Below are 13,634 nucleotides of genomic sequence, written 5' to 3'. Positions count from 1 at the left end.
TATTCAAAATCATGTTAAACACCATCTCATCTCTGTACCCCACAGATACAATTATCTGTAAGGTCTCTCAGTCAAGCAGTGAATTTCAAACAGATTTAACCACAAAGACCAGGGAGGTTTTCCAATGCCTCACAAAGAAGGACTATATTGGTAGATGGGTGGAAAAAAAGCAGACATTGAAAATCCCTTTAAGCATAGTGAAGTTATTAATTACACTTTGGATGGTGTATCAATAAACTCAGTCACTACAAAGATACAGGCCTCCTTCCTAACTCAGTAGCCGAAGAGGGAGGAAACCGCTCAGGGATTTCACTATGTGGCAAATGGTGTTAGAGTTTAATGGCTGTGATATATATTTTTTTTAGGATAGATCAACAACATTGTATTTGCCCTGAAATACTAACCTAAATGACAGTGCTAAGAGGAAGCCTGAACAGAAATACAAATATTGTGGAAAATAAATTGTTATCCCGAATACCAAGCGTTGTGTTTGGGGCAAATCTAACACAACACATCATTGAGTACCACTCTTCATATTTTCAAACATGGTGGTGGCTGCATCATGTTATGGGTATGCTTGTCATCGATAAGGACTAGGGAGTTTTTAGCATGAAAATAAACAGAATAAACTAAGCACAGGCACAATCCTAGAGGAAAACCTGGTTCAGTCTGCTTTCCAACAGACACTGGGTGGCAAAATCACCTTTCAGAAGGACAATAACCTAAAACACACAAGGTCAAATATACACTCGAGTTGCGTACCAAGTGGCCTAGTTACAGTTGTGACTTAAATCAGCTTCATAATCTATGGCAAGACTTGAAAATGGCTGTCTAGCAATGATCAACAACCTACTTGAAAAAATATATAATGTGTAAATATTGTACAATCCAGGTGTGCAAAGCTCTTAGACTCACGCTGCCAAAGGTGATTCTAACATGAATTGACCCCGGGGGTTGAATACTTATGTAATCAAGATATATTAGTGTTTTTATTTGTTATACATTTTTTACCTATGTTAGAATTCTTCTTCCACTTCGACATTTGAGTATTTTGTGTCGATCGTTGACAAAAAGGGACAATTAAATACATTTTAATCCAACCTTGTAACACAACAATGTAAAAAAAAATCAAGGGGTGTGTGAATACTTTCTGAAGGCCCTGAGAATATATTTTCCAACACCGGTTAGTTCCAGTTCCCTGTTGGTGTGTGTTTTAAATGAGCTCTTCACAGTGGTCTCACCAGCTAGTTGCAGGCTGTCTTGCACGTGCCTAGTGACAACTGAGCTCCCCAGGGAGATACAGACAGGGACCCATTTAATTTTTTCACTCAGAGAGAGATGGATAGGGATGGAGGGAGGGAAAGAGAGAGTGATGAGTAGAGGGAGAGAAAAATAGGGAGAGCAGGGTGTGAGAAAGGGAGCGAGATAATGGGATAGAGAGAAGGAGTAAGAAGAAGGGAATTAAAGAGGGAAAAGGAGGGGGAGAGTGGAAGAGATAGCGAGAGAGGGATATATGTGAAGGCAACAGACCGAGATGGCTGGTGGAGCTTGATACCAGCCTCAGACAGCCTTCTGCACCGCTGTGGGGACAGTCTGTTTTTTACCGGAATGAGGTGTAGGCCAATTTGAATTAGTTTCATTCATAGAACTGTGAGGAGTGACAAGGAAGAGGGGGGGTGCTTGTTTCCCGAAATGCACAGCTGAAAAGCCCCCCTGGATGTAACTGATTAGTGGAGAAATTTCAACAACACACTCAAACGGGTCTGCAACAGTGTGTGATTACTCAATTGTTTGTATTTTTGGTAAACAGCTGAGGGATGGGGCGGGAGAAATGTATCCACTCTCAAACTCATAGACAGTTATAAGTTATATTCTTAAAAACTTCTATAGCTATATATCATTAATTTAACAGTCCATAAATGGTTGTAGCTATCACAGATACTAAACCCCTTAATGCTAAAGTTTACTTTGATTTTGAAATCTTATTTGCACTTCTCTGAAGTCAGTGCCCATTCACTTCTCCATTTTCTGTGCTCATTTGCATTTCTCTCTTCTCTGTGAAGTCTGTGCCATTCATCTTGGCTTCCGAGTGGCACAGCGGTCTAAGGCACTGCATCTCAGTGCAAGAGGTGCGGTCCCTGGTTCGAATTCAGGCTGAATCACATCCGGGCGTGATTGGGAGTCCCATAGGGCGAGGCACAATTGGCCCAGCATCGTCCGGGTTTGGCTGGGGTAGGCCGTCATTGTGAATAAGATTTTTTCTTAAACTGACTTGCCTAGTGAAATAAAGGTTCTCATTCTAATGAATGAAGTGTGTCTCGGTCTACAGCCGACTCACTCTCTTCACTTTGATGAAAGTGCACACAGACCCTATTGTTGCAATGTTATTCCATATTCTTTTAACAGTAATAATGAATAAGCCAACCTGACTTTCATTTTCCACTCAAGGGATTTAGTCAGTTAGATTGCTTTATGAGAGCTCTCTCACTTCTCTCGCTCTTTTATTCCTCTCTTCCTGAATGATGGAAATTATTGCGGGAATATGAAAAGTGGGTAAGTAAGAAATGTCAGGCAGTTTGAACAGGAAGCAGCCAATTACTGTGTACTACTTCTGGGAGTAAAATATGGGGATAAAGACCATGAGATTAGGTGAGGTAAGGGTTTTTATCAGGAGGGATATTTTGGGGCGAGGGTGGTTTTTATAAACGAGGGCAGATGGTGTCAAAACTGGAGGGTTAAAGAGGGGGGAGGCAAAAATAAAAATAAATAAAACCCTGCCTCTGATAAATCGGCTAATGAGTGGTCTGGAAGCCTCCCCATCCTTTCTCCCCTAGTTTCATCATTAAATGGTGGACATTACAGATAGTTTCCAGTGTACCAATGATCCTGGGCACTTAATTAGATGTTTCCTGGTTTGTTCGGAGGCATGAATCGCATTGGTGACTACGCTAACACTTTATTTAGATTAGTCTGTAGAGCATCTACAGATGGAGTATCATTAACATTTCAACTAACTACACTACATGTAATGTAGTATGTAAAAGTATGTGGATACCTGCTCGTCGAACATCTCATTCCAACATCATGGGCATTAATATGGAGTTGGTCCCCGCCTTTGCTGCTATAACAGCCCTCACTCTTCTGGGAAGGCTTTCCACTCGATGTTGGAACATTGCCGCGGGGACAGATTCGTCTGTCGGACTGCCAGATGGTGAAGCATGATTCATCACTCCAGAGAACGCGTTCCCACTGCTCCAGAGTCCAATGGCGGTGAGCTTTACACCACTCCAGCCGAGCGCATGGTGATCTTAGGCTTGTGTGCGGCTGCTCGGCCATGGAAACCCATTTCATTAAGCTCCCGACGAACAATTATTTTGCTGACGTTGCTTCCAGAGGCAGTTTGGAACTTGTGTGGCCTACCACTTTGCGGCTGAGCCGTTGTTGCTGGTTGGGCCAGTAACCTTGAGCAAGGTACTTAACCCTAATTGCTCTGGATAAGAGCATCTGCTAAATGACTAAAAGTAGTTTTTTTTTTTAAATGCTCAGAGACGTTTCCAATTCCCAATAACAACACAGTTGACCGGGTCTAGCAGGGCAGAAATTTAATGAACTGACTTGTTGGAAAGGTGGCATCCTATGATGATGCCACATTGAAAGTCACTGAGCTCTTCAGTAAGGACATTTGACTGCCAATGTTTTGTCTATGGAGATTGCATGGCTGTGTGCTTTTATACACCCGTCAGCAACGGGTGTGGCTGAAATAGCCGAGTCCACTAATTTCAAGGTATGTCCATATACTTTTGTGTATATATAGTGTATCTACTAACCCTAACCCTAACCTTAACCCTTATCCTAACCCTAAACGTAACCCTTATTCTAAACCAAACCATAGCACGCAGTTGCTTATCAACAGATAGTTTGGTGATAGTATGACCATCTATTGAGCATCTACAGATGGACTTTCTGGACTATCCAAATAAAGTGTGACCGTGATTACTGATGAACTGATCGTCCAAGTTCTGTCTTCTACACCCATAATAACATACTGTACTACAACTGAGATAATGTAATAATCACAGAATATTCCGCATGTTAGGTTATGTAGTCAGCTGTCAAAGATTAGACATGGAGGCCTGCCTGTACACTTGTGTCCTCTTATTGTGTCCAGTGTAAACAGGTTGTCGGGCTCCACCTGACTGTGACTGGCAGGAGGCTTTGCACCTCTGAGAGACTTAAGCCGAGCCCTACGTGACAGGCAGCTCACTCATAACACCATTGATCAATTCCATTCCCATTTCATTGACCTAAGATATTTACTTCTCTGCTGTGATTAAGTGGTAGTAAATAAGGCATACTTTTATGACTGTTGAATACCAACTATCAATCACTTACATCATGTATTTTCAGGTAGAGGAAGTCCTGCAATGCAACTGATTTTATCCCTCTCGTGCGTTGTCTCTCATTCAACAAGCTCTTAGTGTCTGCTCCACACAGACCGAGACTGTGCAAGTAAGCGGGCGGACAATGGATTATGGTCATTGTAGTTAATCACCACATTTTTTGCACTAAACTATGTAGAATATTGGCCTGTTGGAAACTACAACTCCTTACTAAATTTCAAAGTTTGGGGTTGATCTAATTTCTCTCTATAGAAACTGACCATCAAGCTCACAGAATAAAACAGAACAAAATGTTATTATAATAATTGAACTGATGTCTGTCAATTAGCTGTTTTTTGTATTTTATTTTTTATGTTTAGACATTTTGGTTAATCGCTTAGCACTAGTGTCCATTTGACAAAGCACATTATGATTGACCTATGTGTGTGCTGACCGTCCACAGATCACCCCAGGGAGTAAGGCACAGCAGGGAAACCTGATCCAGGGTGACATCATCGTGGCCATCGACGGGGTCAGCACTGAAGGCATGACCCACCTAGAGGCCCAGAACAAGATCAAGTCTGCCAGCTTCAACCTGGCCCTCACCATGCAGAAGTACGTCACACACACACACACACACACACACACACACACACACACACACACACACACACACACCCTCTCCTCTCTGAGGGCCAACTCTTATAGTGGCATAATTGATGATCAGACAGAGATATTAGGTGTCGTTTTAAACACGCACAGGGAGACAGAGTGGGCTGCCTCAGATCTTTTTAGAGGTAGAGATGTGGCCTTTCTGTCATCTGAGGAGAGAGGGAATGTATGGAGGGAGGGAATATAAATAATTATATTTGTACACCTGTTGTCCTGGCTAAAACTAGAGAACCAAAGATGGCTTTGGTATACTTTTATCATTGGATATACATAATACAATGTCACTATTTTTCCCTCTGACACAGTGTGCTCCCCATAGAAATAACCAGAAGTGCACTTAGTAATTTTTTTTTGTCAATGTTACTATAGGAAAAAGAAAATCAGTGTAACAATATTATTAGCATGCAGCATCGGTCTGTGGACCATGCTTGAATTGATTTAGTTTGGAACAAATGCTTGTGTACTGACCCATATCTCACAGAAAATTTTATTTTTTACCCATCTACCAATAGGTGCCCTTCTTTGCTAGGCATTGGAAAACCTCCCTGGTCTTTGTGGTTGAATATATGTTTGAAATTCACTGCTCAACTGAGGGACCTTACAATTATCGGCATGTGTGGAGTACAGAGATGAAGTAGTCATTCAAAAATCATGTTAAACTCTATTATTGCATACAGGGTGAGTCCATGCAACTTATTATGTGACTTTTTGAGATCAAATTTTACTGCTGAACTTTAGGCTTGCCATAACAAAGGAGTTGACTGAAGACATATCAGCTCTTCATTTTTAATGAATTTGTAAAATAATTCGAAAAACTGTATTCCACTTCAACATTATGTTGTACTGTGTGTAGGCCAATGACAACATTTTTTTATATTTTTATTAATTTTCAATTCAGGCTGTAACAACAAAATGTGAACAAGTCAAGGGGTGTGAATTATTTCTAAAGGCACTATGTGTTGTAGTTGTTTTAAGTTGAAACTGAAAACATTTTTACCATCCTGAAAAAAATCATATTTTTTTGGGGAGTGGTGGCAATAATTTAGCAGAGAAGGCCCATCGCTGCAAAATGAATATACAGTTGAAGTCGGAAGTTTACATACACTTAGGTTGGAGTCATTAACTTGTTTTTCAACCACTCCACAAATTTCTTGTGAACAAACTATAGTTTTGGCAAGTCAGTTAGGATATATACTTCGTGCATGACACAAGTCATTTTTCCAACAATTGTTTACAGACAGATTATTTCATTTATGTATCTGTATCACAATTCCAGTGGGTAAGGAGTTTACATACACTAAGTTGACTGTGACTTTAAACAGCTTGGAAAACTCCATAAAATGATGTCATGGCTTTAGAAGCTTCTGATAGGCTAATTGACATAATTTGAGTCAGTTGTAGGTGTACCTGTGGATGTATTTCAAGGCCTACCTTCAAACTCAGTGCCTCTTTGCTTGACATCATGGGAAAATCAAAAGAAATCAGCCAAGACCTCAGAAAAAAATTGTAGACCTCCACAAGTCTGGTTCATCCTTGGGAGCAATTTCCAAATGCCTGAAGGTACCACGTTCATCTGTACAAACAATAGTATGCAAGTATAAACACCATGGGACCACGCAGCTGTCATACCGCTTGGGAAGAAGATGCATTCTGTCTCCTAGAGATGAACGTACTTTGGTGCGAAAAGTGCAAATCAATCCCAGAACAACAGCAAAGGACCTTGTGAAGATGCTGGAGGAAACCGGTACAAAAGTATCTATATACACAGTAAAACGAGTCCTATATCAACATAACCTGAAAGGCCGTTCAGCAAGGAAGAAGCCACTGCTCCAAAACTGCCAGACTACGGTTTGAAACTGCACATGGGGACAAAGATCAGACTTTTTGGAGAAATGTCCTCTGGTCTGATGAAACAAAAATAGAAATGTTTGGCCATATTGACCATTGTTATGTTTAGAGGGAAAACGGGGAGGCTTGCAAGCCGAAGAACACCATCCCAACTGTGAAGCACGGGTGTGGCAGCATCATGTTGTGGGGTGCTTCGCTGCAGAAGGGACTGGTGCACTTCACAAAATAGTTGGCATCATGAGGATGGATATATTGAAGCAACATCTCAAGACATCAGTCAGGAAGTTAAAGCTTGGTCGCAAATGGGTCTTCCAAATGGACAATGACCCCAAGCATACTTCCAAAGTTGTGGCAAAATGGCTTAAGGACAACAAAGTCAAGGTATTGGAGTGGCCATCACAAAGCCCTGACCTCAATCCCATAGAACATTTGTGGGCAGAACTGAAAATGCGTGTGTGAGCAAGGAGGCCTACAAACCTGACTCAGTTACACCAGCTCTGTCAGGAGGAATGGGCCAAAATTCACCCCTTATTGTGGGAAGCTTGTGGAAGGCTACCCGAAACGTTTGACCCAATTTAAACAATTTAAAGGCAATGCTACCAAATACTAATTGAGTGAATGCAAACTTCTGATCCACTGGGATTGTGATGAAAGAAATAAAAGCTGAAATAAATCATTCTTTATACTATTATTCTGACATTTCACATTCTTAAAATAAAGTGGTAATCCTAACTGACCTAAGACAGGGAATTTTTACTAGGATTAAATGTCAGAAATGGTGAAAAACTGACTTTAAATGTATTTGGCTAAGGTTTATGTAAACTTCCGACTTCAACTGTAGGTGAAACCATGTGTCCTTAATACCATGTCGTCTTTTCATTCATTTGAATTTGCTTTGCTGCAAGGCGTGACTACTGCTGATTCACCACCTGCCGTTTAAACTACGGCAAACACAGTGGATGCCTTCAATTACTTACACGTGCACACACACACACATGACTTCCAAGGTTGCAGAGACCAGATAAAGTGCTAATGAAAAAAATCACCGCAATATAGCTGTAGTGTGCATGTGTGATATGAATGCTTCCTATATCATACAATCAGCCAATTACATCCTAATGATAGACTGCTGAATGTCTAGGGTGAGATGTTAGCACTGGCGGACTTGCCATTAGGCAGAAGAGACAATTGCCTCAGGCCTCACATCATCAAGGGGCTAGAGGTGCCGCCAGGCTCTGCTCGAGGCATAATACATAAAAAAATCCCCATCAAAATCTGTTTAAGATAGAGATATCTGCACGGGCTGCGTCTCAATCCAAACTCAATCGGCCTTCTGCATCTGCGGTGGAAGGTGGCAGAGCAACAGAGGTGTTTGTCAGACCAGGAGACATCTCAAAAATCTGTCTTCTCACGAAAACGTCTGTAGCGTCCGAACGCTAATAAGGCGGCACCGAGCCGAAACATTTCTAGAAGTGAATAGTGCATTTCCATGTTCAAGGTATACTGGTAATTCCACGGTAAAATAAGCTTTCTTATATCACTCAGATATAGGACTAATACTTCAAAACATACTTCCTTTTGATAAACATCTTGACTATCAGTTATTCATTGCGTTTCTTTGGGCTAATAGCAGTAAGGCCAAATTCAATGTTTCAACATAATATTTTTCAATATAATTTTTTATACATACAATTCTGAATCAAATAGCTAAATTATCCTTGGTATGACCATCTTAAAACAATTCCATATGCTAGCTTAGTCACGTCACTGTCACGCCTGGAAGTCTAAAGAATTTTGTATTGCAAAAACGGTTAAGAATGGTCCGCTGACTCCCAGCGACAAGATCTTGATTGGATGCTACATTTCAAGAACCTTTCTACCACATGCCTGTTGGTGCTACGTGTTATGTTTGTCACTGTTTTCAGACAGGGATTGACACATTTTGCAAAGAGTTGTTCCGTATGCTATTTTGCACCATTGCAGAAAATGGACGAAAAGCTTAATTGTGTTTTGTCAGAAGTGTGCTCTATACACAATTTTGATGGGTTTTTAATCTGCGATTTCCCGGCCATCCTCACCATAGACTGTAAAAAATAATCGTCACTCACTGTTGCACCTATGACACTAATCTAGTGAGCACTACTGGTGCTCCGCCCAAGCAAGGCATTTGATTGGTTTGACGTGTAGTGAGGTGTCACTGATTTACACTGGGACCCACCCATTTTTTTTGCTATTTTTCTGCCATGAACTAGGCAAGCCTGGTTCTTGACATGGCTAGCTTAGTAGAAACCCAGCCTCGGGCCCTTAGACTCTAGGGGGAAACAGTACGCATTTCTGTAGTAAAATATATGTAGCCCATGTATCTGATGCTGTCTGACCAAAAAGAGTATGGCATGTCATACCGTTTTTTAAATTTATATATATTTTGTCTAGACAGCATCAGATACATGGGATTCGTATAGTAAGACAGAGGGGGGCTGTTTCGCTCACTCGGAAGCTTTCTCGGTTGAGGTAGTTTCATCCACTTGCGAATTGAACGAAAGAACACACGTGCACTCATCGGATGCTGGAATTATTTTGGCTAAATGTGTGAAGGTAGTGATTTGTTTGACAATCAGATGACAACATCATGAGTGGTTGTGTTCATGGCACATTTACAGTTAAATTACGTCTCAACTGTAAAACTCATTTCAAAAATCACAAAGGAGTGGCGGGTTGGGTAGGGTTGGGTTGGGTTGGGTAGGGTTGGGTTGGGTAGGGTTGGGTTGGGTAGGGTTGGGTTGGGTTGGGTTGGGTTGGGTTGGGTAGGGTTGGGTTGGGTTGGCCCTCTCTGGTTAATCATTAGTGATGGGCCAGTTTCTCGAGCTCTAGCCCCTTTTCACTTTCTATCACTTTATTATAATTTGAAGAACTTCCCTGACTCTGACAGACTAATCAAAATGGATTCTATAAGGCAACATCCTTCGTCTCTACGGTGAATGGGTCGCTGAAATGAAGACTGTGTTGGGGTCCAGGGTGACATTCCCTTTCAACCTACCATCTCATAACTGTTTTGTTTTTTTTTACAATTTTTAACTCTGGTATTAATTGTGGACCTGTTTGTTGTGTTTGAGGGCTCTCTAAGTCTGCTGGCAGTGTTGTTGTTACATAAACCTTTGAAGGCTAAATCCCTTAATGCACCCCTACATAAAACCAGACAGTGTCTGTCCTTTAGAGATCCTATTCAATTACATGTTATTCTTATTCCTAATCTGATTGGCCTGTCCTTTGTCAGAGGGGGGCAGTGAAAAGGTCAAGGCACTTAATTTTCTCTGTTTCATCTCCAAGTCAATTAGCAAAGTGACAGGCTATGGTATTTATCATGACAGATGGGTATTACATTGGACACTCTCCCTCTTACCGGACTGTAACCCTTAGGGAGACGTTTGCGTAGCCTAACTATCTCGTGGCTCTTTGGTAGCTGTTTGTACTGCTTTTACCCTGTCTTTTAACTGGCTGAACAACTAACTCACTCAGGTCAGGGGTTAAAGCATACTAGGTCTCACTTTTTAATCCCCACTGACTCTACCTCTACTTTATTTTGGGAGATTTGTGTTTGTTCACCTCAGACCAGAGGTGCCTGATAGTTTGTTTTCCATTCGGACACTCAGAGGAGCCACAAATGGCCTGCGCTCTGCTTTGGAACTTGACAATTTACTTAAGAGTCACTCCCAGCCATCTCTGTACTGTAGCAGATGTCAAGAGTCTGAGTCGGGCTGCTCTCAGTAACAGTGTTTTACACTCGGGGCCAATTCGGTTTGTCTCATTACAAATGTCAAAGGAATGTGGTGATTCCTTGTTTTGATGCAACCACACACAGTACAGTGCATTTTTAAGAAGAGGTTGTTTCCGTTTTAGTGGGGGGGTTTGAGTAGGGTCCTAAGTGTCCCTCCAATCTCCTCACATCTGCACCTGCTCCTCAACTTCAACCCCCCCCGTACTCCACCCACTCCGGCTTGCACAGCTGAGACCCACCACAACCACCCCAACCTCCCTCCCCTCATCTCCTGTGGTTTCACAGGCTGCTTTTCATCAGCCGTCTGATTGTTGTAAAACTGGGAGGAAAGGCTGGCATAGGCTGGATGGATGAAGTGCTTGTCCTCCCCCTGGTTGATTGATTCAAGGAGGCACTCCGCCGTGCCTTTCCAGAGCTTGTCATCGTCTCTCCTCTTCCTCAATTTTTCTTCTCCCTTTTCCCAAGAAACACTTTTCCTCTTGTTTAGTTTTTCTTTTGCCGAAAAAAAAAACAACTGTCAGAGAGAGCTTGTTTTAAAAAATAGGTTGAAAACAAACTCTCACCACCAGACAGAGAAGAATCCCGCTCGGATAAGAGGAGGATGTTGTGGATGGATCTGACCTCTGCTTGTATAATGTGTGGAGATGTGAAAGCAGTGCATAAACAGGGGAGGCATGTCAGGTTCACTGTGTCTACCACCATATGGAAGGAACCTGCACCAGATAGTCCTTTTAATCCTCAAATGATGGGTTCCTCAAAATGACCTTAATCTTCTCATACTGCTGTGTGCAATACCAATAAATCTACTCCCGAAATCAATCAAGAGAGGTTTACCTGCGGTTCAGTCGGTCGTAGAAAAAGGAGCTTAAAAAGGAGCCGCTTCACCCCCCTCTACTTGGTTTGCATACTGTGGGAGATTAGCAGTGGGGTGGTCAACCCCCTGTCTTTAACACTCTTCAGGCCAGCAGGGCACTGCTATTCCACAGTGCCTTGCGGTCCAGTGCTGCCACGTGTTGAGGTGATGATGTGTGAGACTGAAGTAATGCCTTAAGGAAGGTCACTCATAACGACGTCAACCAAATAAACAATGTGTCAGTATTTCTACATGGGCTATTGTGGCTTTCATTTCCAATACCACAAGAACAGCGTATTAGTGTGCATAAGACTAAGAGCTATAAAGACGAGTGAAGACAGTCAAGAGTTGATGAGCAATGCAGGTAGTCAACACACAAAGCATCTATTATAAATGTGCATTTTGTCAGTGTTTTCTCACCCCTTACATTCTGAAGCCATTCTAATCCAATGCCAAAACCTTTTGGTAAATTGGAACTTTTGGTAAGAACACTCAGTTGTCAGGTCATTGAATCCTTTTCTTTGTGCTCAATTTGTTTGCCAGAGCCATTTGGGCCTTTTGTGTAGCAGGCCGACAGAGGCCTAAAGGCCAGAGAATTCTTTCAAAGAACAGCATTGAATTCTGCCTACCTGCAGTGCCTACCTGCAGTGCCCTACGATGTAAATGGATTACGTCAGTGTCATTTTTTTCTGCAGCTCAGAAATCCTTATTAAGCATTCATGTAATTTCTCACCAGCCACTTTAATGTAACACAGTTAACGGCTACTTCGGTTTGTCCATATATATACAGTGCCTTGCGAAAGTATTCGGCCCCCTTGAACTTTGCGACCTTTTGCCACATTTCAGGCTTCAAACATAAAGATATAAAACTGTATTTTTTTGTGAAGAATCAACAACAAATGGGACACAATCATGAAGTGGAACGACATTTATGGGATATTTCAAACTTTTTTAACAAATCAAAAACTGAAAAATTGGGCGTGCAAAATTATTCAGCCTTCACCCTTAAGTTAATACTTTGTAGCGCCCGCCACCTTTTGCTGCGATTACAGCTGTAAGTCGCTTGGGGTATGTCTCTATCAGTTTTGCACATCGAGAGACTGCATTTTTTTCCCATTCCTCCTTGCAAAACAGCTCAAGCTCAGTGAGGTTGGATGGAGAGCATTTGTGAACAGCAGTTTTCAGTTCTTTCCACAGATTCTCGATTGGATTCAGGTCTGGACTTTGACTTGGCCATTCAAACACCTGGATATGTTTATTTTTGAACCATTCCATTGTAGATTTTGCTTTATGTTTTGGATCATTGTCTTGTTGGAAGACAAATCTCCGTCCCAGTCTCAGGTCTTTTGCAGACTCCATCAGGTTTTCTTCCAGAATGGTCCTGTATTTGGCTCCATCCATCTTCCCATCAATTTTAACCATCTTCCCTGTCCCTGCTGAAGAAAAGCAGGCCCAAACCATGATGCTGCCACCACCATGTTTGACAGTGGGGATGGTGTGTTCAGCTGTGTTGCTTTTACGCCAAACATAACGTTTTGCATTGTTGCCAAAAAGTTCAATTTTGGTTTCATCTGACCAGAGCACCTTCTTCCACATGTTTGGTGTGTCTCCCAGGTGGCTTGTGGCAAACTTTAAATGACACTTTTTATGGATATCTTTAAGAAATGGCTTTCTTCTTGCCACTCTTCCATAAAGGCCAGATTTGTGCAATATACGACTGATTGTTGTCCTATGGACAGAGTCTTCCACCTCAGCTGTAGATCTCTGCAGTTCATCCAGAGTGATCATGGGCCTCTTGGCTGCATCTCTGATCAGTCTTCTCCTTGTATGAGCTGAAAGTTTAGAGGGACGGCCAGGTCTTGGTAGATTTGCAGTGGTCTGATACGCCTTCCATTTCAATATTATCGCTTGCACAGTGCTCCTTGGGATGTTTAAAACTTGGGAAATCTTTTTGTATCCAAATCCGGCTTTAAACTTCTTCACAACAGTATCTCGGACCTGCCTGGTGTGTTCCTTGTTCTTCATGATGCTCTCTGCGCTTTTAACGGACCTCTGAGACTATCACAGTGCAGGTGCATTTATACGGAGACTTGATTACACACAGGTG

At 41.9% G+C, this 13,634-nt stretch overlaps 1 protein-coding gene across 18 annotated transcripts in view; it reads left to right on the top strand.

The window, feature by feature from the left end:
* Nucleotides 1-13,634, top strand: part of ldb3a (LIM domain binding 3a) — a 69,247-nt gene that overhangs the window by 20,667 nt on the left and 34,946 nt on the right. For all 18 annotated transcript variants that reach the window (XM_090238218.1, XM_090238202.1, XM_090238205.1 and 15 more), the window contains exon 3: nt 4,843-4,994. In XM_090238218.1, the coding sequence (XP_090094344.1) occupies nt 4,843-4,994 (152 nt within the window). The remainder of the gene's footprint in view (nt 1-4,842; nt 4,995-13,634) is intronic.

The sequence above is a fragment of the Oncorhynchus mykiss genome, chromosome 1 (assembly GCF_057628025.1).
Source record: "Oncorhynchus mykiss isolate SJ-2025 chromosome 1, ASM5762802v1, whole genome shotgun sequence".
In the NCBI taxonomy this organism is placed as follows: Eukaryota; Metazoa; Chordata; class Actinopteri; order Salmoniformes; family Salmonidae; genus Oncorhynchus; species Oncorhynchus mykiss.
This window is presented reverse-complemented; position numbering and strand designations above follow the sequence as displayed.